Source organism: Antennarius striatus, chromosome 20 (genome assembly GCF_040054535.1).
Source record: "Antennarius striatus isolate MH-2024 chromosome 20, ASM4005453v1, whole genome shotgun sequence".
NCBI classification, from domain to species: Eukaryota; Metazoa; Chordata; class Actinopteri; order Lophiiformes; family Antennariidae; genus Antennarius; species Antennarius striatus.
This window is the reverse complement of record NC_090795.1, coordinates 13,039,291-13,066,344: the sequence shown is the minus strand read 5'-3', so window position 1 is coordinate 13,066,344 and position 27,054 is coordinate 13,039,291. Positions and strand designations below refer to the sequence as shown.

Genomic DNA, 27,054 nt, shown 5'->3' with positions numbered 1-27,054 from the left:
TGAAAAAAAAAAAAAAAAAAAAAGGAGAAATAAAAGATCATCAAAAATAAGTTAACATTACAAAAGTGTCTTGTTCTAGGCAACACTGCAGTTAAACCATCATCAACACTCGTCTGTTGCACGTCGACCCAGCAAGGATCATTATGGTCAAGTTCTCTTTTCACTTTTTTAGATACCAAATAACAACCAAAAAGAATGAAACGTCTCTTTTTGTCGAACACTTCTGCCCTTCGAACAACCCCCCCCTGCCTTTAACAATAGTTCGCCTTCCATTCTCTTAATCGGGTGGGGGTTTTATTTGGACTCCGGTGAGTTTTGCTGAAACAGGAATGTTTGCTGGTTTGCATAGAGGAATGGGAGGATGACGTCAGGACTAGTATTTCTGCATCAGCGGCACTTTAACAGTCTTGATCTCTGCTATATGGGAGGACTTCTGGATGATGCAGCTGGTGGTCCCAGAGGCGCTGTCCTTCCCCTGCGCCAAGTTGGTCAAGGCCATGGCGGCATTGATCTCCCTCCAGTACGTCTCGTCTCTGCCCTTCACCTTCTCCTTTTGCGCAGCACCGACGCCACCGCTGCCGCCGATGAACGCGAGCACGTAAAAACACGAACACAGAAGAACAAAACAGAGACCGCAGAGTTAGAGGTCAAGTTCAGCTCATAATGAATGATAACAGGTGATTTGATCTGGCCTGCAAGGTAATAGACAGTCCACTCACTTGTCACATTTACTTGATCCATGATCTGTGGTTTCTGGAAGCACAAGAGGAGGGAAAAAAAAGGTTAATTTCTCTAAGTTCTCTGGGGTCAATGAGGATTTATTGAAACCTGGTTGAACATACCGACTCCAGAGGTGTGTGTGTGTGTGTGTGTGTGTGTGTGGGTTTTATGAGGTCTACTGTGTGTACATATCCAGTGCAAACATGTGTTGTTCTGTTTTCTCTCTTTTCTGAAACGCTGGACACAAAGGGCGTTTCGCAAGAAGCCGTCATGAAACAAGGTGAGTAATCGGATCGAGTTGAAAGATGTTTCTTATGACTCATAAACTCCATTCTCTAATATTTTGTTCAAAAACAAATGGGCCCCAGCCAGCGTAATTGAGTTGTCTGAGGAAATCAGATCGAAAACGACCGAGCGTAAAAGATTTGAGTGGGAATGAAAAGGCAAGCAAGTGAGTCAGCGAGAGAAAGATGGATGTCTGCTCACTTTTTTTAGTCTCTTCAAATGGAAGCAATCTCTGTCTCATATGTAAAACATTAGCGGGGAATAGCAAAGTCATTAAACAATGAGACTTCTCTTCAGGGTAACCAGTGTGTTTACTTCAGCATGCTGCTGGAGACGACGGCCATATGCATGTCGTGTGTGTGTGTGTGTGTGTGGGTGGGTAAATGTGTGTGTGTATGTGCTGAACCTGCCTTCTGTCTGGGGTCCAGCGTTAGGTAAGTCATGCCCAGCAGTGAATATGATGACACAGGCTTGGCGTTTCATGAGGCATTAGAGGAAAGCGGAGCATCTGGATTTTTTAGCCGTTTTCTAGCAGCCTCCAGGCGCTTTTCTTTAAATTAACGTCTCAGGCTAAACCCGGTGAGCTTTTAAGAAGTGCGATCGTGACCGGGTACGGGTGAATGAATGGCCGACAGGAGAGGGCAAATCTCCATTTCGTCTGAAGTGATGAAGTTTGTCTCACTTCGCCTCACCAATGAGTTTCTGCTTCCTGCTTTGACTTTTTTTTTTGTTCACCCTGCCAGATGTGCCGCCACAGGCACCACAGCCAGAAACCAGAGTTATTGTACTTTGGTACTTTTCATTGCTTTTTTTAAACATTTTTTTTTGTCGTAAATATTTTAGATTCAGTGTAGTTTCTGGATTTACTCATTATGGTTGAGCTCTAAATGTTTAAAAATGATCTGTCTTCATTTAGTATTTAGCTTAATTCTTTTTAGTACGGGATATTTTTCAGGAATGGGATTTAAGAAGTTTGGATGAGGTAATAAAAACAATTTAATACAAATGACTCAGTCGCTCAGACTTAGTAATAAACATAAACACCAATGCCTCCTTATGTATGCTGTGAATTTCAGTTCGTTTTGATTGTAATCTATTTTTCAATAAACTTTTTTTTCTTTTCTTTTTTTAACATTTGGCTTTATTTTTTAATTCCGATTAAGTTAACTCAGATAATGTTGATTCTCCTGCACCGGCCACACCACATGATGCATCAACGTGGGCTGTTGGTTTATGGGCCCCTTCCTTACGCCGTCATTACCGGAGCGTTCCTCAGTGCTACCTCCTGCTAATGAAAATCTACAACCCTTCTATTTCACTGGAATTTTATTCCCATGCCTGTCGGAAAAGACTTGAAAAGGTTGAGCGAGGACACTGGGGATTAAAATCACAGCAGACAGCCGTAGAGACGGACGGCCAAACTCCTCAGACTTAAGAGAAAGCATACAAAAGATTGTACCGTTCTGCTTCGACACCTTTCACAATGCCAAAGCCCTATGTAGACTTTCCAAAGCTCTGGATCCAGTGTTCCAGCTTTTGCAGGCAGCTGAAAGTGTGTAATTATTATCAACACCTTGCTCTGTTCATTCCTTGTTTTCCAAAAAATGTTCCCATGTAGCGTGACCCACGCTGACAGTCCGAATATTGGTCTCATTATGAAATTCTCTGTAGTTTTTCGTTCGCTATGTAATTGGTGTATTCCGAAGAGAGACAGTCTCGCCACAATGTTCTTTAGTTGATGGTTCTTAGATGGAAAAGAGATGTGTGTGCACATGTGAGAGGGAGATGAGGACATGATAACCCCAGTACAAACCGCAGAAGGAGATTTTAGGTCTCAGTGCGTCAAAGCCTTCCAACAAAATCCTCACATTCTTATCAGACCACAACACTCTGCTGTTCTTTTTTGCTTTATCAGTGAGTCCTTCTATTGATTGTCCTCAGATCCCTCATCCCGTGTCCTCCACTTGTTCTGCCTTGCTGTAACAATTTACTCTTATACCCTCTGATCCAGGTATTCTGTTCTTGTGCAGGTCAGCCAAATCAAATGTAATGTTTTCCATCTACATTTTATTAAATGCCGACTCTGAGCTATGTCTTCAACATTTTTGAAAGCTGTTTTTAATTTCTTCTACTTCTTCATCTCATATTTTCCTTACTCTCTATTTTTTTTAGCTTTTTTTTTTTTCTTCTTCTCAGATTGTGGAGCATCCTCTGCACTCCATCTATATCTACTTGATTGTTGCCAGTGCTTGGAAGCAGATTGATCCTGATTAAAAAATATGCACCACTCTCTATAATCACAGCTTTGTAATTACAGGCCAATCGGACAGTTTTTTTTATGTGTTGTTTAAAATGCATTAGCTGAGTGCTGACTGCTGCAGTCTTCAGTGCACTGATTGGTCACTGACAGCAATGTGAAGGTCAAGAGCAGCGACATCAAACATCGTGCAGAACAAAGTGTCTCTGTGTTGTGTAGTCACTGTGGCTGAGCAGGGTGTGAGTCTTTCCATCCACAGTTTTAAGTGTTTCCAGTGCATGTGAGGCGGCCACTGTCCAGATGCTCCACTCAAAACATGCTAACAGTGCCCTCCAATGTCTCTAGCAGGTGGAGAAGGTGTAGATACAAAGAAGGAAGAGAGGAAGAGGGTCTCCCAGTCCTCTTCTTGGAGGTAGAACAACTCCTTTCCCTTGGGAAACCTGAACCTCTGGATCTGGAAATGTGCCAGTGCAAACAAAAACTGTGCCTAAAACATCTCAAACTATCATTCATTAAAACAAGAATGATTCCAAAGGCTCAATAAATTCCCGATGAATTATTGACGACCGTTATTCATTCATTTTCTTCTTCATTTCCTTCATTATTTTCTAATATTTCATCTCCATTATTCCATTCTTTTGCTTTACCACTTTGCTACTGAAAACACAATGCTGTTGCCTTTGGGCCTCGCTAACAGCGGGGTTTCACGGGCCGCCAAAGGGGAAAGCTAAGACGTCTGATGGTTTCTGGCTTCATGTTGAAAAAATTAAAAAAAAAACCTAACTCATTTAACATCACAGGGAATAGGGAGACAAAGTGGAATAGCCTAAAAAATTTTTAAAAAAAGGCAGATTGTGAAAATGAAGGAAAACAAACGGGGGCAGACAAATTAGACAGAGGATGGGGTTACACCTGTTCAGACGACTGTGGAAGAGAATGGTTTACTATCATCATTACCATCTGGAGCTGTTGTTAGCAACACACAACAATAAACAAGGCAGGCCCTGCTGCACAAACCGACGACTGGCCTGAATTAGGCAGACAAATAAACACAAACACACACACAGAAACATTTTATAGGACATTTGCGTTCCAGGCTTTTAGTTGGTGGTCTCCTCCAAAGTGACTAAGGCTAAGTGACAGAATTACATTACCAAAAATCACATGTTGCCAAAAATAAGTCTTCAGTCTTTTTTACAATGATTCAACCACCATGAAAACATCAGAATAAAGTCCAGCACAGGTCAGAGGAAGGACAGGATTTAAAGGAACAGTTTGACATGTTTGAAAGATGTTTATTTACTTACATTCTGGTGGCCGGAAACCGACATCGCTGCTATGCATGCATGTATGTGTATGAACTATACAGAACGAGCCGAGGGCTCATTAAATTAATTATACTTCCAGTGGTTTGAGTGAAAAAAGATTCTACACCTCCTCTTTGCTCCACTGTCAAACTGGACAACCTAGAGTGAAATATCTTTCATTTCAGAGACAGTACAAACTTTCTGATGGAAGTCTTCGATTTTGGAAACATTTGCTGTTCCTCCGTTTGAAATCGTTTACAACCCAAACAGACGGTAATTATCTCCAGACCTTCAAGCTTATTGATACTCTATTCAATGTGATAAAAAAGGAATTACGACAAATAGTGGCGAGAATAGAGGATATAGTGGTGTACAGTCTTGGTCATCTGTTTCAGGTTGGCACTAAGGTCAAGCTCTTGTTCTGTGTCATGAGGTCCAGCTGCAGGTCCCTCAGATTTTCTGCCCTGAAAAGACATCTTTGAACAGACAATCCATCAGGTGGAGGATTGGAGTCTTAGAGAGTCTCATGCATCAGAACGTGAGTTTCTATGAGGCATTACGTTTCACAGGGAAACTAACCCCTCTGCTGCCATTTGAGCTCAAACATTTGGTGGAGGGCTTGGCAGACTGATGTGAAAGCAGGAGAGAGAGGCACAAGGCTTTTCCTAATGCAGCTTTAGCTTAACTTAGCTTAGCATGAAGACTGGAATCAGGTGAGAACGACTAGACAGGAAGTTATTGAAGTTGGTTGTGTCACCTCCCAATGATTCCTGGACATAAGTTAAAATATATATTGATATTAACATTGAAAGTAATATACTGACTAATTGTAACTCTAGCCAAGAACATAGGTTTTATTGCTTTTCAAAAAAATATTATTGATCTTTATTTGTAACATTATGTAGCATTTTTCCGTCTAAAACCTTGTTTATGACTATTACTCTTTTTTAATACTAGGGTTGAGCCGGCTGCTCGTTTCAGACGAGTATCTGGTACGGAAAAGGTATTTTTGATGAGTACGAGCATGCTACGAGTAAAACTCGTCAATACTCGTTCATTCATTCATTCATTCATTCATTTTCCTGACCGCTTCATCCACTTGCACGGGTCACAGGGAGCTGCAGCCTATCCCAGCTGGCATAGCTGAAGGAAAATCCTCAGAATATAACAATTCTTGTTCATGCATACGTTGTAGTTCATATTTTCCTATTGCATGCGTTGAACTCATGAATGCAAAATGAAAACAGAAACAGCCTCAAAGTTGAGATTCAATGCTTTTGATCACAATAGTAAAGGAACTATTTTGGTCAAAAGCATTGAATATCAATTTTGAGGCTGTTCTGTAAATAGTTTTAAAATAAACAATACATATAGTCACTTCTGATCAATCCACATCCATTTCAAACTTAAAATAATGTACAGATTTAATCTCCATCCATTTCAGGTCAAACCAGACCCACTTCCACTTTAAGTCCTGCCTATTCCAAGTACAGATACGGATACAGATAATTTAGATGGTGAACAGATACAGATACATAGAGGTGTACTCGTTCATCCCAAATTAATACTATTTTCTATTACCTATTCATGCTAAAAACCACATATGCTTTTAGAATCAAGGGGTATTTTAGTGATAACCTGGACAGTTTTCCACTCCATCACGGGGACGTTCAGGCTCACTGTCACACTGAAACTCAATTTAGAGTCATCTCTTCACTGATATTGCCTGTTTTGGAATGTGGGGGGAAGCTAAAGGGATAAATCCTGTGCAAAATTGTCATTTTTAACAATCAAACTTTACATAGAACACCCTAAGGTAAGATTAAAACCTAGAACATCCTGTTTGTGAGGAAACACCCAAAATTCCTTACATAGATCACTTGAAAACTGAGTTGAAGTAAATCTGCTAATGAAGACCATCACGTGTTAACAAAGAGAAACTGTAAATTCTGTTTTCATGTGACTAAAGTTATTAATTGACTAAATCAAGAAAAAAGCTAAAAATCACTGATACCATCGGTTCCAGTGAGTTGACAATGAAGCTTGAAAAACCGATCTATAAAGTACAACAATCCATGAATCCTTTCCTTCAAGTCACGACACTGGGCAAAAGGTGAAATCCATTTACTGTGAAGGGAATTAAAAGATTATTGTACCATTTCAAGAAACTTATACATTAAAATCCTGAGTGAGTTTTTGGAATGAGGAAATAAGCAGCATTCCTCTTGAGGACTCGATGAGAACCGGAGTGGAATTACAAACAGCAGACTTGTTATGTGGATTCTTTGATTCCAGTGAAGGCCTGAGGATGAATCAGGTCCACAGAAAATGAATCACGCTGCAGCCACACTTCACCCCCAGCTCAGTGCTGATAAAACTACAGCAGACGTATGACTGCATGGATTCGGTCACTTTCAGCCGTCTCTCTGGCTCAAACCACAATGGAGATGTCGACTGCATAGGGAGACGTTTACTGATGCTTTTTTTTTGACTTCCCACTGACCCCAGCCACAGTCTTGAGTCTGAGATATGACCCAGAGCAACCATTCATGCTTTCTGCCTCCAGGGCTTTTATAAGTATTTCTTGAATGATCTCTAATGCTAGGAAGAGTCTGTAAATGAAGTTAGAGATGCCTTGGCACACTACTGGCCTGTGCTCTGCCAACTCTACTTTCATATTACCCCTCCCTGCCATTCCTTTCCCCGTCTCTCACCCCATCCGTCTCTACGGGTGGTGAACAAGTCTGAGTCTGAGGCTTCAAAGAATAGGACTGTCAATTCCACTCTGTTAGCCAAGGGAATCATGCGCGGCACAAATTTAAATCCTCCTATGAGTTCCCTGACAACACTTCCATTACTTAAACAAATATTGAATAATCAGCTCTTTCACTATAAAACAGAACATACATAAAGCGACAGACCAGACCCAGGCCGAACCACGGCCCAGAAATGAGTCCCCCATTCCTTTCACTTCTTTTTTTCTGTGTTGCTTTCTTTCCATGTGTGCCCAGAGGATGACACATTGGTGTGGCTGCAGTCAGGGCAGATAACCAAGATCTAGCAATGAACATTACGCTTTTTTGTCATCCTGCTAGATGGAGAAATAATGACAGCGTTTCAGACGTTTAAACACTGCCAGGTTGTCGCTGTGTTTACGAGGGCCAGTAAACAGAGTGTAATCAGGGGCCCCGTAAAGCAGCCAAAACGAGAAGCGTGTCTCGACAAAGAAGTAAATACATTGTCATGACAAACCGGCATCCTCTCCGTGTGTGTTAGCGACAAACACAAAGGAAGTTTAGGATTTGGAGAGTCGACAGATGATCATCGACTTTATGACGACTGGGGGGACACATCGCCGGACCCCCTGATGAAGAGCAGATGATCCTGTCTTCATTCCTTCGACAGGAACCAAAAGATATGAAGCAGGAATGAATCTGCCAAGTCAGGTCGTTTCATCGTAGGTCTCTGGGTGACATCCATTGGGGATGTTGCTTTGTGGCGCACAAGACACACATTAAAAAAAAAAAAAAAAAAAAAAGCACAAACCACAAGTAAACATTATTCAGATTTTTAAGTGTTTTCATGTGCTCAGAAATATCCTTCTCTGGTTGCTGCAGGCCAAATGATATGCTTGCGCTGCACTGAGTGCATCATTATGCTGCAGTTCCCCTCATTGGTAACTGGCCTCTCACACCCTTGAGGGGATTTCTGTGTGTGTTCCGTGTCCTCATGGGTGACACCTCCGCTCTCTCATTAAACCTCTCTCCGTCCCGTGGGAACACACAGTGGCAGCCTTTTGTTCTAGACACCACTCGCTTTTTCTAAAATGGAAACAGTTAGTGTTTAATGCGGACCGGGGCGGTGTGGCTGCGCTGACCAGGCAGGCAGCTGTGTTTCCTTGGTGTGCTGATGATTTAAAAACGATCAGGTCGAGAGGCTCATTATACAGCGCTCTTCCAGTTCTATATTAGGGAGTGCGTGTAAACGGTGTCTGTGCTGATGTTTGTCTGCTAACACTTCCCTGTAGGACGATGGCTGGACCCAACACTGTCTCAGTCTGCTGCCGTCCTCACACCCAGCCTCTGTTTAGAGATCCCAAGCCAATATCTCAGATTTTTCTCTTCCTGTCTGTCTTTTCGTGCACCTTTTCCATTCACATGAAGTTGCACCACTATTTAGTGCCAGGACTGTACTACTCGTCTGCCAAAACCCGTCGGTTCCCACCGTCGGACTAGCCACACCCAGAAGGGCCTTCACAGCCTTTCAGCTGCATCACAGGAACGACTTTAGAGCGTGCTCTTTTCTATAAAGTTCTTCTGTTGACACACAGACACACACTAACCAGGGCAGAGCAGCATCTGTATCCATGTTCATGGGGTAAAAGTATTTGTTACTAATCAGGAGTACAGTAATCCCTCGCACATTCGTGCTTCAAGATGCCCAGCTTCACCTCATTGCAGATTTTTAGTAGGTGGTCATGTGATACCGTAGGCGCATGCTATTGGCTAACAAGGGATGACTGTACTTCAAAAGGCTTTAAAAGCAGTGATTTCTGCATCTGGGAATGTCACAGTGAAAGATGGAAAGAGCATGGCATCATGGGAGTTGTTGTCTTCATTATTTAACAACCACCAGTGTTGATGAAAATGTGACTCGGACAGAAATGTTGTGTATCTGCACAATCAGGAAAGTCCTACAACTATACCCCTCCATTCTTGCTTGAATGATTGAATTGAACAGAAAGAGATTGGTATTGAACTGTTTAGAAATGTAAAAGTGACTCCTCTTCAAAAACTCTAGATAATCCACAGATTATCTTCAGAATGACCTCTTTTAATTTTTAGAGAACTTTTACTGTATACAAATGTATCCAAAAAAAAGTCATAATAAGCAACAAATTCATTGAACGGTTTTCTAACACAGCATATGTGCAGTTTTTGTTTTTTTTCCCAAAAACTCCAACCATTTTATTTTGAACAAAAACAGAAGAAATGCAGCAACCATTAAGCATTAAGTATTCAGATCTTATTTATTGTTTATATCTAGCAGTTATGTTCAAATCCGAACAGCAAGATAAATAAAACTGATGACTTTGTTTCCTCTTTTTAACTAAAGTCATCTGGATTTCTCTTGCTGCTGGTGTTTAAAATGAGTCACATATTCGAAATCAATGTGGTTTTTGTTATTTAAAAAAAAAAAAAAAAAAAAGAATTTCAGAGACAGTTTGAAGAAGATCTTTTGGTTCAGCTGGCAAACGTACATGACCAGATACCGCTAAGGGGTCTGTGAACAAACTTATGAAAATGTGAAAAAATATGATTGTGACCTTTGTCCTCACCCCGGTTTGTTATTCTACGCGATCCGTAAATCCAAATCCCATTCCTAAAATGGCCCCTTAATTATGTGAGGCCAGCTCAGCTGTTCTCACTCTGGTGGATTTTCCTCCTCTCCCCATCACAGCAAGAAGAAAGACAAGAACACACACACTTCTTCCACCCACAGTCTCTTTGTCTCTTCGTGTCTGACACCAGGCAGTCTTTCTTCTCCTAACAGGCCACTGCTGGACAAACTCTGCATGGAACAAGTGGATCCCTTGCCTCATCTCATCGCTTCCACGCCGAGCCCTAAAGCCCAACCTGAACCCAGTGAATCTTGGCAAAAAGCCGCTGCCTTGGAACAACATCCCCAACCTCGTCCTCCCTCTGTCTTCCATTCCTCCTTTCCTATGAAGCTGTGGAAAGAGCGAATCGCAGCCAGTCCGTCCACATCTCTGGGCTCGTAAGATGAGGAGTCCTCATCTATCACTGTCCGGGAGCGGCGGATTGTCACCGGGTGTCAGGCGCTGTCGTTACTGTTTCTCTGCGGTTTACAGTAAATTACACTGCTGTTCATGTGTTAGCAAACTTGGCATCGAAATCTTTAATCAGACACAACAGTTACCATCTCCTAACAGCTGCTGTATAAATCATCACAGTTGGGTTTCTCTTTGGAGACGGAACAAGAACGACATTAACGTAGAAGGAAATCCAGTTAAGCATGTCTCGTTAGTGAAAAACACGAAAACAGCCGCGATAGGAATCTTCTTTTTTTTTTTAATCACGAACAAACATCGGATCTTTTACCTTTTTTTACCCCAAGAGGAGAAATCTGAAGATTTTTTCCACATTAAGGTTTGCGTTTCTTCCATTCACCTGGACGACTCCGGAGCTCCTTAAGAGCCACTAATCTCTCCAGGATTCAATAACTGTCTGGCACTCGCTGTGACCTCATTTCAGAAGGCCCTCCGGTCCTTCGCTGTCAAAGACTGTTGTTCTCACAAAGGGAAACTACGTGTTGAACAGAACATGACTTACAAATGTTGCTTTGTGTCTTATTGGTTAATGTGAAATACAATAAACACTAGTACAAGTAGAGCACTTATTTTCAAAGTGATATCTTTCATACTAATACTAATGAAATCAGATGACATTAAAATAAATTACAAATTTTAGCCAAGGAAAGATATTCACGTTCAATTTTTATTTTTTTTTAAATTAACCAAGACCTAAAGGTGTTAGCTTTAACCTTTTTATTTTTTTTATCTCTGGATATTTAAACATGAAACGTCATTTAACAGTTGATAAAACTGCGTAAATGAATGAGGTCAGAGAATTTCTAATGCATAAAAAGACATTAAATCCCTAAAGTCAGTGTTGGTGATTAATTCTGATATTTCATGAGACTTTTTGGGATCAATGTGTTTCTTATTTGACGTTGTAAATATAGACTTCAGCCGTAAAAGGTTGCATCACTGCCACAAAGCTATTATGATGTAATCCATCTACCATGATGGATTTGCTCAGACATTCCTCAGGTTTATATAATTTATTAATTCAAGACTTCTGCTTTTCCTGATTAGAGGCAGGAGGTTGATATGTTAATGTCTTCTCCTGTAAAATGTTGCCCTAAATATTTACATGGAGTGTAAAATAACTGAGTAACAATATAAGATGCAGGCCTGTGTTTGATATTGGAGTAGAAATTATGCATAATCCATGGGGATTATTTGAATTCTCATCTACACACACTCATTAAAAAAAAAAAAATCATTTAACATCCCCAAGATGAATCCCTAAATTGAAATAAATAAAAAGACATATTATAAAATAATAAATGTCTGGATTTAGCGATGTACTATTCTAAAATAAATTCAAAAAGAATTAAAAATAACAATTCAGTAAGATAAAAATACTAAACCTATAAAAAGGCACCATTATATAGGAAATATCAGCTGCTCAGGGGTGAACAAAGATGAACCCATGTTGTGGTCGTTCCTTATGGTTTCATCACACATCATGATCCAATCACATATTTTATGACCAAATACCTGAAGAAAATACTAAATTAGGAAAGTACAGTCAAACATTCACCAGCACCAAAATTTGTAGACCAGCGTTTAAATTGTGTTGCTGTAGCTAACAACACAGCTGCAGATGGTTGTGTCATTTTTCAGACACTTTTTTTCAAAAACATCTTGTTTGATTATTGAATACCATGTAGCGTGTAGACGACGCTTTCTACATCTATTTTAGCCACTAGCGGCGCAGCATCAGGGCTTCTCCCCTACTTTATATTACATATTTTTTGTCCAGCGCCACCAGGAGGCTTTTCATGACAACCATGGAATTTTGTCAGTCTACACCCCATGATATTCCGCCTTAGGGCTAGTTAGATTTAGCATGTTTACAACGTTTAGGCTACAGAGCCTCTAGTGTGGTTACAGAGTAATTAAACGTCATTACGTTCATTTAGTAGGCACACTTTTGAAAGGGAAGCAGGAAAAAAAATCTAATTACACCTATTGGAAACTTGCTGGTGGCAACTTGCTTTCAGCTATCTGTACTTTTCCACATCAATAGCAACACTGGCAAGCATTCTCCATTAACCATGGGGCTACTGCAACCAGCCGTAACCAGAGTCCACAAAGGAGGGAACCTGAGAAAATGCGCCACTGTCAGCCTCGTGTAAAACGTCTGACCAAGATCTCTCAGTCTCCGTCCGCAGAAACGTTGGAAGTTATTCGGTACATAATGATCCATATGATATCGGACGGGGCGAAATCTGGTACGGAGCAAGAAGAAAAACATTGAGCCAGATTCCTGCCATTTAATATCCCATTAAAGGGTAATTTGGCATGAAACCCCTGGCATGTGTGATGGAATTCTACTGCTCCTTGTGTTCAATGAAAATCCCCACAGGCAATGGACTGTAGGTGTGTGTGTTCATGTGGATGTTTGCATTGGATGTGTGTGTGTGTGCGTGTGTTTCTATGAGGCTCGTGAATGGGACGTGAGTGTTTATGTGAGTCCTTTCAAGCCAGCAGAAGTGTAGTTTTCCACTGGGGTAAATCTACACTCTCCATCTCCTGCCACGTCTGACTGCCCTCTGTAGTCACAGATAACAGTGTGGGCTCAACAACAGCCAGCCGCTCCATTAATGGACCTTTAGCCAATGGGATGACAGTTGCCAGGCACGCCACTTCTGCTTTGACCAATCAAATATATTTTACAGGCAGGAATTTGTCAAAATAATACATCAAAAGACACTTGTCTCTTCTTTCTTTCAAACTCATCCTTTTCCTCCCTGGCAAAAACGTCCTTTTTTGCAGGTGGAACATCCTGACATCTTAAATCAAATTCATTCCCTCTTTTTTTTACTGCATAACTGATAAAACTATAGATTTACGACAAAATCTGCTACCGAAGGAAAGATTTTCTTTGACAAAAACACAATAAAACTATTTCTAAATGAGAAATGTGCTCATTGCAAAAATATCTGGAATGTGCAGTCACAGGAGAAAAAAACTACACAGGAAATGATGTAAACCTGAGCTTAAAATTATTTCTCTCAGCCTCTTTCATTTGCTGTCTGCGTCGGCGAGATCAGATGTGGAATTAAAATTTAATTTTCTCCACTTTTTCTTTGTTTCGTTTGTTCAACTGGGAGATCGGATCGAGAGGGCCCCAGCAGGTGTTCGATCCCATGAGTCAACACCGCCTCAGAGAACTTTCCATGTGTGGATTCAAAATCTTCTCTTGCATGTAACAGAGTAACACTTTCTGTAAAGGTGCCAGAGCCCAAGAAACCCAAGAGGGAGATGTCAGCGCCAAGAAATTATATTAACCATAGAGATAAAATAGTTACTCTCTATTAAAAACATCAGGCTGGCCAGGTGAATTAATCCGTTTTGTGGGATTTCTCTTATTAAAGTCTAGTAGAGAGGGAGTTATAAGTCTCACGTGGTCCATCCGTCTATTTCTTTATTTCTCCATCTGTAAGTCCCAAAGGGCGACTCAGCGCGGAAAAGGCCGCCGATCGTTCAGGTCACAGGGTTCCACGTTTTTTGATCAGGAGGACTGCAACTGATTCATTTCACACAAACCTAACACACACACACACACACACGCACACACACACACACACACACACACACACACACACACACACGCACACACACACACGATGCTTCCTTCAAGCTCATAATATGAACCACGTTTGTCCACACACGGAGCCATCCCCCTTCCTGCAACACCCACACCTTCAAATCTGCCCCCTGTGGGAGATGCTGAACAGTGAAACACTTGGGTGAAGTGAAGTGAAGTGAAGTGAAGTGAAGTGAAGTGGGCACATGAACAAAAACCAGCATAAAAACCTGGACAGGACTGACCTCGACTGTTCACAGCTCAAAAATGTCTTTGTAGTGAGTTTTGTCTCCACTGAGGGGAAAATATAGATCATGATCATGAATAATTGGCTCAAAGTGAATGTTTACTCAAAAATGACACTTGATTTAATCAATACTATTACAGTAATTAATGAGTTACGACAGATTTGTGTCTGTTTTTAATAGGACTTCATCTTCAGGTTTGTTTTTTTTTTTAATTCTGTGGAAAAAACTCAAACAGATCCGCACTTGATGAATAATGAGAATAATCTGACTGTATGCAGGTCTGTGTTCTCTAAATTGATGACATCATCATATTCATTCCTGTACACATCTGCTCATTATTTTACAGTTTGTGCCTCCATTACTTTACTTGCTCGTCACTGATTTTAAAAAGCGCAACAATCCAACCTGAATTTAAGAGGTCAAAATATAAAAAAAAACCCCATGTGGTGATAATTAAATCGATGAGATGATGTTAAAAAGGGTTGTTTTCTTACAGTAGGTGTCAAAATCCAGAAACACACGTCTGGATGGAAACGGATAATAAAAGAGTTACTTCAGCTGGCTTTGTCTCACTCTGGAATGTGTTTTTCATTCTGCACAGAAATTAATGACAGAAAATGTCTTTCTCTGGGGAGAATGAGCAACGGAGGGCCGATGCATTTTACTATACTTACCAGGAGAACCACTGATCTACATCAACAGATACAACTCTGTCCTGTACGGCACATCATTCAAGTTTGTATTTTTCTACTTTTCTTTTAAAGTGGTGTTTGTTTTGTCTAAGAAATACATTTACTTGGTTCGCCAAGACCCGAAGCACAGGAGCCGTTTGCCTTTCGCCTCTCAGCGGGACCTCATGGCAGGATGAAAGACATGCCAAACAGTAGTCTGACAGTGAGCATGCTCCACATGGCCTTGTTGTGTCTGGCCGGCTAAAGCCAGGTCAGAGGAGCGGGCTGGGGTTGGGGTGGGGGGTTCTTTCACCGCTCTGGTTTAAGTGGGTGAGAGACTGGAGAGCCTGTTTTTTGTGTGTGTGAAGCCCAGCTGTAGGGGCGGGTCTGTTGTGTTTATGTGAATGTCTGTTGATGATGAAGCACGTCTGTGTCTCCACATCTACTAAATATATTAAATGAAGGGAGGTGGGGCGGCGTGAGAAGGCAGCAGCAGCAGCAGCAGCGTGATAAAGGGACACGAGGCTGAGAGGCAGACAGTTGGAAATAATGGACCAGCTGCAGGATTTAAAAACAAAATGTGCAGATGGAAGGGGACAGAAAAAGAACACAAGTGTATAAAAGAAGAGTCTTGAAAAGGAAAGAATCTGAGAAATGTGGCTCCTTACCAGCCCGATAAACAAAGTTCGCCTCGGTCTCGGAGGAAGACGGTGAGAGGAGCTCGTCGTCGTACTCGTTGGAGCTGAAGGAGCCGGAGTGGTTCCTCTTGCGAGCGTCCATGACGGCGTTGGCCACCATGACGTGGCGCAGCGAGTCGTTCAGGTAGCGGTGCAGCAGGCTGCTCTTGTACTTGGGAGGAGACACGTAGTCCTCGGCCAGCGAAGCCGCCTCGACGGCTGAGCGCAGCCCCGCGCCCATCCCCATCCCCATCCCCATCCCCATCCCCATCCCCATCCCCATCCCCATGGCCATGCCCACCATGGACGAGCCTTCCTTCTTGATCACGCTCTGGTACATGGGTTTGTTGAGCTCCTCTGGGCTGCTCTGTGTCCTCTGAGGGTTGTCCCCATCTAAATATTCAAGGGGGAAAAAAAGTCATTGAATGATCATTTAGATGCACAGTGAAATATATTTTCCAAAGAAAAATACAATATTTCCTTGTATTTTCACACTCATACATCTTGAATATTTACTTCTATTCCAACTGTTTTTCTCACCTGGAACTGATGCTTATGCCAAAGCCGATGATAATTCTATTTTTTTTAACTATTTCTACAGGCATCCAGAGACTTCAAAATAATCATAATTGCACAAAAAAGTTGCACAAAGTTAAAAAGAATTGATTTTCTTTTATTTTTCTACGATATTTCAATAAGAAATACAGGAAAGTTGACCAGACACGTGTCTTTCATGTACAAATACCATTAGTTATAATTTTCTTTAAATATCTATCATCTCCAAACAACAGCCCCCCCTCTCCCACTTCTACTTCTATTGTAGTCGGCTCTACACCTTCAGTCTCATGCATGTGATTCTGACATAACCAAGTGGCAATAGCATTGGTGGAGAGACACGTAAAAATAGTCTGTCGCGTTTAATAACGTGGAAATAATGTGTGTTTGATTCATTTGATGACAGATAAACACAGTTTTGTGAAAGAAAATGAGAATCTTGCGTGTTTTCCTTTGCAGGAAAGTAAAAGTTTCAACGTTATGCAGAAACGCTTCTGCAGTCCTGTTTTCTACTGACCAGCTGGGTACACATCCACTACGATGGCTTGTGCAAACTTGGGAGTTAATTTTTTGCGATGCATTAAATGCACACAACAATCATATGCATTATATTCAGCAAATGCTTTTCCAGTGAAACAAAGTTCATCCCCACTGACTCAGAGTCTGGTTATTCTGAGCTAATCTTGAATCTAAATACCAGTGCAGGGAGATTTCAACCTGGCGCTCCTGCCCTCCTGTTGGCACCGCCTCAAGAGCAGAAAGCCCAGCCGAGACTTAAGAAGCATTACCAAACCATAACTGATGGCAGTCTATTTCCTCTCCATCAAGAGCACATTGCCCTCCTATTCCACAGCAGAAATAAATAATTTCCAGGGTGCTCTACAGCAGAAAAAGATGGAATTAAATCACAGGTCAGTACCTGATGAAAGAAAGCGAGAGTAAAGATAAAACACCAGGCTGAAAAAAACAGATATCCTCTGGCATGAGGGAAATCAGGGAGAAGTTTACTCTAGTTACTTTCCCTGCCAAGACCGTAATTTTGTAATTGGGGAGGTTGGACTTTCGATTCAGTCTGGGCCAAATTAAAATTATAGCTCCCACATATCAGAAACACATGCTGGCAGCGTACTCGGTCGCCTTTCCCCGTGTGCTGTCTGAGGTCGGCCTCGGCGAGCGCTTCAGCATCTCCTGTGAAACCGCACGAGCGTTAATAAATCTGACCTGTCGTTATAATCCCCATGACAGCATCCTTTTTACATCAAGGTCTGCCACCTTTTTAAATTAAACTTTCACACCTTTCACACCTACAGCACATGACAGCATGTCTAGTCGGATGCTCGCTACCGAAGCTAGAAGACAAACTTTTTCACACAGGAAGAGGGAGTGTGGACGGAGTCAGTCGGTTCGGCTACGGCCACGTAAATAACCACTGGGACGAAAGCATAGGCTTCAAAAAAGAAGGGCTCTTTAGCGTACGGGTCAGAAGAGATTCATGACCAGAGGGTGACAGGGAGGAGAGTGAGGGAGATACGCTGGTGGTACAGTGGCCTGTGGTGGACACAAAGCAAACACCATGCATACATTCCTGTTGCAGCCACACACTCAACCTCTCCTCCTCAGAAATGTAATTAGAGATCAGTGACACCACAGCGCTTCTCTTTTTCTGCTCTTTCTTCTGCTGAGCGAGTGTGTTCTGTAACGTTCTATCGTTTATTTTTTGTCTCGTAACCATGTTTTCATCACCGTCAGGGAGCAGAGAGCAGCAGCTGCTGGAAATACACGGCAGACGGAGAGCGTCTTATTTTTTCAATTGCAGGCTGAGAGATGGAAGGTGCTCAGCGGGGTGTCTTAATGACAGCGTGCCGCCCTGCTGGATCACACACTTACCATTTATGTGCACCCAGAACAAGGACCATGGCATCGGCTCTCTTTAGACCGGCCGCAGAGGGAGAGGCGTTTGGCCTTATTTCATGTTATAATGCTAGATTGGAGTTCCAGGGACATAATGACAATGATGTCAGGAAACATCAATGCTTTCTCTACAAAGAGCATCAGGTTCACCGTGTGATCATCTGTCAGGTTGACACAGCAGCGCGAAAACGTTACTCTATTTGAATTTTTATTTCCTGCTAAAAAGTTGTGACAAGGAGGTCGGGAAGCACAGAACAAAAATCAGATCAGCTCCTGAGGATAAATAACAACACCAACAAAGGTTTATCAACACAACCAACTTTTCTCAAGACCTCTCAGAGTGTCTATATATAACAGTCAGCCGGACGCTTCATTATACGCAAACCAGCAATCTTAATTTTGACCACACGTCAACTCCAATTATATGCAAAATGCGGGTAGTAATACACATCATGTAATCACAGTATCATCTAACACAAGAGGACAATAGGACTCTTGGGACTCTAGTTTAGCACACATTTATGGTTTTTGGTGCAAAAAATAACTAATTTAAAAAGGCTTCTCAGTGAGAACAATGAAGTTATATCTGGTAAAAAGTTTCTGAATGGAGCCCTGAGCTCCTTCATCACTTGAGTCGTGTATTTTAATGAATTTGTGAGACTCAAAATAGACATGAGTCACAGTTTAAAGTCATGAGCTTCTCTCGTTGCTCCCTCCCTGGTTCCTGCACCGCTAAATCTTTCAAACACTATGATTCCAGTTTGCAGTGCAAGGGTTCTGTTATAGTTTTTATATAAATGGTCTGTTAAGGTCCAGGGCCACAGAGTTTTTTTGCCCATTTTAGTATCCCAGCTGTGATACGGGCCATTTGTGACTCCCCCGCTGTTCTCAAATCTTTTTCAACTTGGAAAGAAGCTCAGAAAAAGAGGAGTTGCAATTCCAGCCCTACCTTCTGAGCAGCTGTCGTCGCTGCTGACGCTCAGCCTCTCCGCGTTGCCCTGGACATATTTGTTGTAGAGCTTGATCCGGAGCGCCCAGCTCAGGTCTGGCTGCCTGACCGTGTTCTTGAGTCGCCTCCTGGCATTAGCAAACCAGTTGGACACCTGAGAGACAGAAGGAGGAAACTGCCAGTGAGAGGAGAAGGCACAGCAAATAGAAACACAGATGACTGTTTGGAGTCCAAACACCTCTATATCCATAGCAAAGCAACGACTGTCCTTCAAACACACACGAGAAAATAGTCTCCTTACCGTCTGCCATCGGACTTATTTAAAAAAAAAAAACCAAGTGAGACTCCAGGCAAAAGACAGAGCAGGTCAAGTTTCAGGGCTGGGCTCTAAAAATGATCTTTAAGAACATCTCAGATGCTCAGCAGAGACACCCCAGCATGCTTCTTTTTTTTTTGTATCAACGCCACAGGGAGACATTTAACATTCTTCAAGTGCCGACTGGCCAGCAACATTTCATGAACAAAAGCTCCGGCCAAAATGCCCACCCCCCCTTGCTTATTCTGGACTCGTGCATCATACATTTTTTCCAACACTGTCTTCAAAATGCAGTAAAAAAATTTTAAAAAAAAAAGACACTTCAGCCAGAGCTCTCTTCACTGGGAAGAGAGACCATTAGATGTTATAGTAGAATAACTTGTCATGCTCAATAGACTTCAAGTTCCTCACAGAGGTGCTGAGACAGGAGCCTTATGCTAGAGCACTTATTTTTCTGATCCCCTCTTCCAGTATTTTTTCTGCTTGTTAGCTGAGACCATCTCAGGTCCCTTTGTCCCCCTGCTGTGGCGCACAAGCGGGGGAGATGAGGAGAGACCCTCATGGGACGGCTCATGCAGGCAGGTTCGTGGTGTTGAGATGGCACAGATATATCAGCACAAAGAATAACGTACCAGTTACATGGGAAAAAATAGACCGTTACACTAAAACAGGACATGTAGTTGCTTTGAGCACCTGGTGACCGGAGGGTGTTTCCACGGAAAACCACACAGGAAGTGATGTGTCCTACTGGCGGCGGTAGTGGTTAGGACTAAATAATGGAAGAAGTGGGTAGTTCAGGCAAAGAAACAAGCACCTAAGATCCTTTTAGGAACTAATAAATTGACTTGTTCATATCTAATTTAATTGTTTGTCAGAAAATCTATAAAATAAAAAGGAATGTTGTCTTAAATTACTTGTTTTAGATCATTTTTTATGCCATCAATAACTATAAAAAGAAGAAATGTTATTGAACTTGAGAAGTAATTAAACATACTTTACAATGAACGCATTAGAATATTTTCTGTTAATTAATTGGCATTTATTTGACAAAAAAAAAAAGTCACATCTAAAAAACAACTAATTCAATATTTACCCACAGAAAAAAGTTATTTACCTGCCTGTCATCACCCTGGTTACACTTCCAAGAACCCACCCACTGACCTTTGACCCCACCGCTGGTATTTTGGTGTCAGCTTAAATAGATACTGGTGTCAGGCTGTGTGTGTGTGTGTGTGTGTGTGTTCACTGCTGTCCAACACAAAGCATTCCTCCGCACTCTGTTCACCCTCACCAAAACAAACACCTCCATCAGGCACCCAAAATGAGATCCAGATTAAGCAGCGTGGCCGGCGGCCCAAAGCAGCCGCCGCAGACTTCGTGAGGCCGTATCAGTGACCTTGTCAGCCAGATGATACTGAACACACACAGCTGCGAGCCCAACGCATGAAACACATTCATATTCACTACTGGATTTTCCTCTCAGTGGTCAGTTTGTCAGGTGGTCCACTTTGTTCTGGTTTATCAGTAGAAGGTACCGAGAGACCTAAAGCATGTGGAGAACTACGGTACGAACAACCAGACTTGGGATAACCTTCATGTGACTTCAAGATAAACAGAAGAATTGAAACCAGAGAATAAGAAAGAATACAAAGCTGTTCTTCAACAAAAAGATTCTGACATTTCTCCAGTAGTTCACCTCCTTTGTTTGTCTGTAATTATCAAGCATATTAGAAATTAAATACTTTAGGTTTATAAGTACAGCGTAGGTTTACCAGCTGTAAGATTTCAGCAATAACACACGTCGCCACAACACGAGTGTGAAATAAAAAGCTCAAGAAACTTTCTCCTTGTAGCCTCTTCAGTCGAAACCTTTTTCAAAATGAATACACAAAAACTCAATGAGAGTCTTCAACGTTCCACATTTTCCCCTCTGATTGAATACGTGAACACAGAAACACCTCCAGATTTTAGTTTTTGCTTCTGTCTTTGCCACCTCACCAGCAGCTTCATGGAAATGAAAGGTGGACCCACCTGAACCAGGGTCATTTGTGAGCCGAGGGCCAGCAGGATCTTCTCCGTCTTGGTGGGGTAGGGGTTGTCTCTGTGCTTGTAGAGCCACTGCTTCAGGGGCCGCGCCATGTCCTGAAGGGCCTGACGCTTGTGCCGCACTTTACTGCCGCTGGGACGACCCCTGTGGAAGAGCACGGAGGATAACGTCAGCCAGAGCAGAATCAGATCTTATAATGTCTTGAGGCTTTAAATATAGGAATATTTTAGTTCTTTTCGATCAAAATCAGTTTTAAATTTGCAGGATTTGTCAACTGATTTTGCATTTATAAGTACAATCAAGCTATTTTTATGAAAACATGTTGGTAAACAGCCTAGATGTAAACCTCCTCTACAAATTAAATTCTGGTTTTCAGGTCACACAGCAGAACCAGGATTATGCTGCTAATTGGAGTCAACCAACCAAAACGGAGTCTCTGTGAGCTGAGCGATGGGAGGATCGGCACGCTGTCTGCTAGTCATGACAAATAAAGTGAACACTCTATACAACGTGCAATTTTCTCACCCAAAGGACTGCAATTAAGAGAAGAGAGGTTGAATCAAACGGGAGAGAGTCATAGAGAGAGACTGACAGAGGAGGAGAGAGAAAGAGGGGAAAACGGCCACTGTTTATTTTTCACTGCATGTCCCACAAACTGCTAACACGTTAGAATTAACGAACAAAAAACATTTTGCTCCGGTTCACATTACTGACAGATTTCTCTCCCCGCTTGAGGGACTGGATCAGTAAAGCTTCACAGAAGAGTTTGACAAAGTCCTGAAACGACAATCCTGTGTCCCTAAATAGAGAAGTACTATATAAAAAAAGAGAATACTATTAATAAAAAACAAAAAAACTGGGATGGAAATGAAAATATATACATCATGGGCTGTGGAAATACTCAATCCTGACTGGCTGCATAGAGTCTCAAATCAGCAACTGAACCCGAGCAACAGCGTCTATAAGAGAACTTTGGTGATGACAGACAAGCTGGAACAATCAGAATGATGACATCACTATAAATCCGTTCCTGAGGAAAGCAGTGAGAGGTTTATACACCAACAGTGACGTTTATTCCTAATCAGCCTGTGTATCCACCGGGCTGTTTGTCACCTTAACTCCAGGTTCTGTGAACCTGTAGATGTCAGTATGGTGCTGCGCTCTGCTCCAGTCTTTATCTCACCGAAAGGTTCCTCTGACGGCAGATGTAACATATTTTAGTCTAACCTCAAGTCTGCCTGAGGTTCATGTTCTACAAATATTTTCCTTGTAATCTAGATCGGTATGAACATCCGAAAGGACATCTTACTCCGTGTTCTGAACTTCAGTTTAAACACTCCAACACACCTGTGTTTAATATTTTAATGTTCTTCATTAGTCCTGATACCTCCCTTGAGGTGACGCCTTACAGAAACCCAAGTCCACTAACTCACAATATTCTTTCATACTACTGAAGGTTTCTCCTTGAGGGGGATCCTTGAGGCCACTGCCTCTGCTCTCCCTCCTATGCGCCCGATAAATATGAAAATATATAGAAATAATTCAATTACATTCTATTTTCTTACACCTTCTCCAAGCCAAAAAGAAAATAAAATAATATCTATATTTAAAAAAAAGAACACTCGTGTGACTGACTGGACCACACAGAGCGTTGAAGGCCACACTTATTTATTGGAAGCAGATGGAGACCTCTATAAGGCACGCTACCGAACACGCTGACCTACTTATTAATTTTAGGATTAACTGTGAACATCAACACCTAAATGAAGACCAGATTGGGAAACGGCAAATAATCACACAACAGACTCCGCTGCATCATGAAAAAGTTTAACTGGGTAATAATCAAAACTAGCGTGTCAGAAGAAGTTACAGTTTTAGACGTGATAAAAATTTCATCCGTGCGTAAAATTCACCCTTATTGTGTAAACGCGTAAAGTACGCACAGCTGTACAACGCGTCATCTAAATAGATGACGCGTTATAACACAAGATTCCTTCACACACTAAACAACAACTGTGATTCTGCAGGAATTGAACACAGGAAGCCTCTTCTGCACAAAAAATTTACAACCCTGTCTTAATTATGAGCGCAAGCCAGAGAGATAACTGGAGAGCTCTGATTAAAAACATCGCTGGCCATTCTCTTTGCTTGACAAAACTCTTTAGTACAGGTAAAATAAATAAATAAAAAAAATCCCTACTCCAGCTAATCCACATGTTAACACTTGCCACACATGTCTGACCGCCATGCATGAAAGGCAGAGTGTTCCACATACCCGCTCCGCCTGTGTCTGATGCCCTGGGTGTCCCTGATGGTCTGGTTGCTGGAAAGGAGGTCTGGATGCTGCCCGTCAATGACTTCTAGATAATTTCTGCTGCTCATTTCCACTTCTTTCGCCTTTTCTTCAAACAAGACCTGGCTGCTCAGCTTGTTAAACACAATGGTGTTCATCTTTGGCCAGATATTCCCTCAAATGTTGTGATGCGTAAAAATTAAAAAAGAAAAATAAAAAAAAGACGTCCTTCGATGTGTCACGGTGTCCCCGTCTCTCTGCTGTGGAGTAAGGGTATAATATTTTAACAGAGGAACACATATAAACATGTTTAAACAGAAAAAGTAACAAGTTGTGATGTGGTCTTGAAATATCTTCTGTAAGCACTAACTCCCCCCCCCCCCCCCCCAGTCAAACAGAATTGTGTTTAGAATTCTGTGTGGACACGTTCACTCTGATAAGTCAACCCCCACCACAAGTCAGCTCATTAAACAGAGGGCAGACTACGTCGAGCTACAGCGGACCGTGCGTAATTGTGCAGTAGTGATGCGTCATTGTAAGGTCGCTCTTTCTAAACAATTGCAACTGCTTTCGTAATTCATAACAAATAAATTATGTTGACCTGAAAAATCCAAAGTGTTCATGTAAAGGTTTGGAGAGCAATCGATGTCACTTATATATTTGGAAATAACAAGCAGAAATCGATACAGGCAAGCAGGTCCTTGTGAATAATGTTGATGAAAACATTTGGTTTAAATCGTGCGTAAAAAACCCCTGTCTACATACCAGATTATTCATTCATTCATTTTTAAACTATATGGGATACTGTTTCTCTCTCAATAAAAGCCAAATTAAAACATAAATTATTATCCCCACACACGGTGGATCATATTCCAAAAACTTGATTTAAAAAAAAAAAAAAAAAGTCCAGTCCGAGCATCTTGACTGTTTCTGCCCTGCTCCTCTGTGGTCGAACGTCTGTAAACCCTGGATGGTTTATTTTGATTGCTGCTCTCCCTTTTAAAGGCAAAACAAACAACCCTGCAGGCTCCACAACTGACACATCTTGTTTTTCCCTCTCAGTCTCCACACAGAATTTAGGCTGCTGAGTGAATCTGTCTCGGCAAACGTGGACGTGAAGTGGTGCCATCAGCACCAGCCTGCTGCCCACTATGTACCGCTGCCTGACGCGCAGTGATGTCCACTGACAGGAACACGTCATAGAGCTGGCAAAAAATGTATAAATCATATTCATTTTTTATTTTTTTTTAAACTCCAGTGTTCCAATAAGGATTGGTTTTATTTCATGATGCCCATTCAAAGTTAGTTGAGGTGAGAGTTAGGGTGACGCATCTCCTCATCCCTCCCTTCCATTCATCCGTCCCCACTCACCCACCCGTGGATCGGTCACTCACCGGCTCCGGGCGCCTCCTGCGTGTCTCTGTTGTGTAGAACAATAATCCCGTTTCCAGTCGCCCATTCCCTGCTCACATGTTCCCGTCCTGAGTTCCTGAGCTCAAACCGCACGGACCGCCGTCTCCTCCTCGGCTTTATCCGGAGACCTGCGCGGCGCCGCCCGGGACTCTGAATATCCCCCCCTGCTCATGTTTCCTAGCACACAGCCCGAGCCTGCGAACATACTGATGATGGTTTACACCGGTTCTGGGGCGGAGGGAAGCGCAAGGAAAGAGAGGGAGGAAAGCATCACACTGCAAAAAGTTGGCTGTCCAAATCATTGAAACTGGAAGGACTTGAAAATGTTAAGGTTTAAAAAGATCTTAGAACACCCCAGTGTGGGGGCAACTTTCTGACATGTTCCTGAAATGTTCTGAAATGTTTTCCATCGGTTTGTCCACATCTTGGTTTGGTGATGAATCATCACATCAGTCACATAGTTTGTGAAATGTGGTTGTTAGTTGTCTGGTGGAGGGTCAGTGAAAAATGATGTCACCATTTTATTCATTGCTACTATGAAGACTGAGGGCTGCTAGTTAGATTAGCATTGGAAAACAGCTGCACTGCTTCTTGAGCTGCTTCAAGAATAAACCAACCAGCAGGGGAAGATCCAGGACTTAATAATAATAATAATAATAATAATAATAATAATAATAATAATAATAATAATAATAATAATAATAATAATAATAATAATAATAATCATAATAATAAATTACATCTACTGTAATTTGGCAATGGCTCCATAGCTTTGGGAAAGGACAAACACAATTTGATTTCTTTTGCAAAATGTGTCTTGTTTAAGTACAATGATCATGTGAAAAAGGTATTGAATTAGAGATTTTTAATTCTTTTACTTGACCTTTAATTTGGGGTGCAGACAACATAACACATTAGAAACTTTTTATTTATTTTATTTTATTTTATTTTATTTTATTTTATTTTATTTTATTTTATTTTATTTATGTAAGGGGAACTTGTTCTAGCTTAAAGAACAGTTTGGAACAGATAACTTAACCACTGAGGTGAAGACATCTTTAAATGCAGTTAAAAATCTAGACCAAATCCAGACAAAATGTATAATTTGTTCCTATCACTATAGAACAAGTCTGCATGTTTATTTGTTTTTTATGACTGAAGCTTAAACACCCCACAGTATTGTTTATGTCTGGTATGTTTGTACGAATTCTCACAGCCCCGAACTGATTCCAACCATCTTTGTTTCTCTCAGGTGCTTTTTAACTTATCTTCATTCACCTGATCCACTGGTACTGGTGTTATAATAGTGATCCCAGTAAAAGATGGTGACTGATAGGTGCTCCTTCTTGGAGGAGCACTTATCAGTCATCAACTATACAATCACAACATTCAGGACAACATTTTAAAGACACATGCATGAAACACATGCGCGAAACATTAAATTGCAGACATGAGAATGAACTATAAACAGAACTTTGTCACTTTGAGAGAAAAAAATTCAGGTATTAATCCAAATAATCTCTCCCCAGTGTCCATTTGTGAACCTCAGTGTCTTCTGGCCTACCAGCGCTCCTCAGTCAGTATGCATACACCCAAGGGGAACAGTGTCGACATGCACTTTGGGGTTATAGTTTCAAATATTGATATTACAGTAATTGTTGGGTAATGACTGGCACATAAAACACATTGGTCCATTTTCTAGTCCATCCCATTGACTCACTGGATCAGCTTCACCTGTCCCCATCCATCTGTGCTTGTTATTAAAGTTAAAGCGTTAACACTTCTATGGGAAATTTGGAGAGTTGCTTTATATTTAAAGCATATTAATCAAATCACCAAGTTTATTTTTAAAAAAAAAAGTCCCACATTTCCAGTGCAGTTTTGTAACATGATAGGCAGCAACTATTGCAGCAGATGCCTGGTGTAGCTCAAATATTACAGAGG

At 41.5% G+C, this 27,054-nt stretch overlaps 1 protein-coding gene across 1 annotated transcript; it reads right to left on the bottom strand.

Annotated features, from left to right (window-relative positions):
• Positions 1-234: 234 nt before the first annotated feature.
• Positions 235-25,192, bottom strand: mkxa (mohawk homeobox a). The gene is made up of 7 exons (XM_068304502.1): positions 25,092-25,192; positions 23,680-23,957; positions 21,389-21,548; positions 19,042-19,195; positions 15,618-16,019; positions 720-753; positions 235-575 (listed from the first exon to the last, which is right to left on the bottom strand). The coding sequence occupies exons 2-7, from the start codon at positions 23,853-23,855 to the stop codon at positions 374-376; spliced, it is 1,128 nt and encodes a 375-aa protein (XP_068160603.1). The 5' UTR covers positions 23,856-23,957; positions 25,092-25,192; the 3' UTR covers positions 235-373.
• Positions 25,193-27,054: the final 1,862 nt, after the last annotated feature.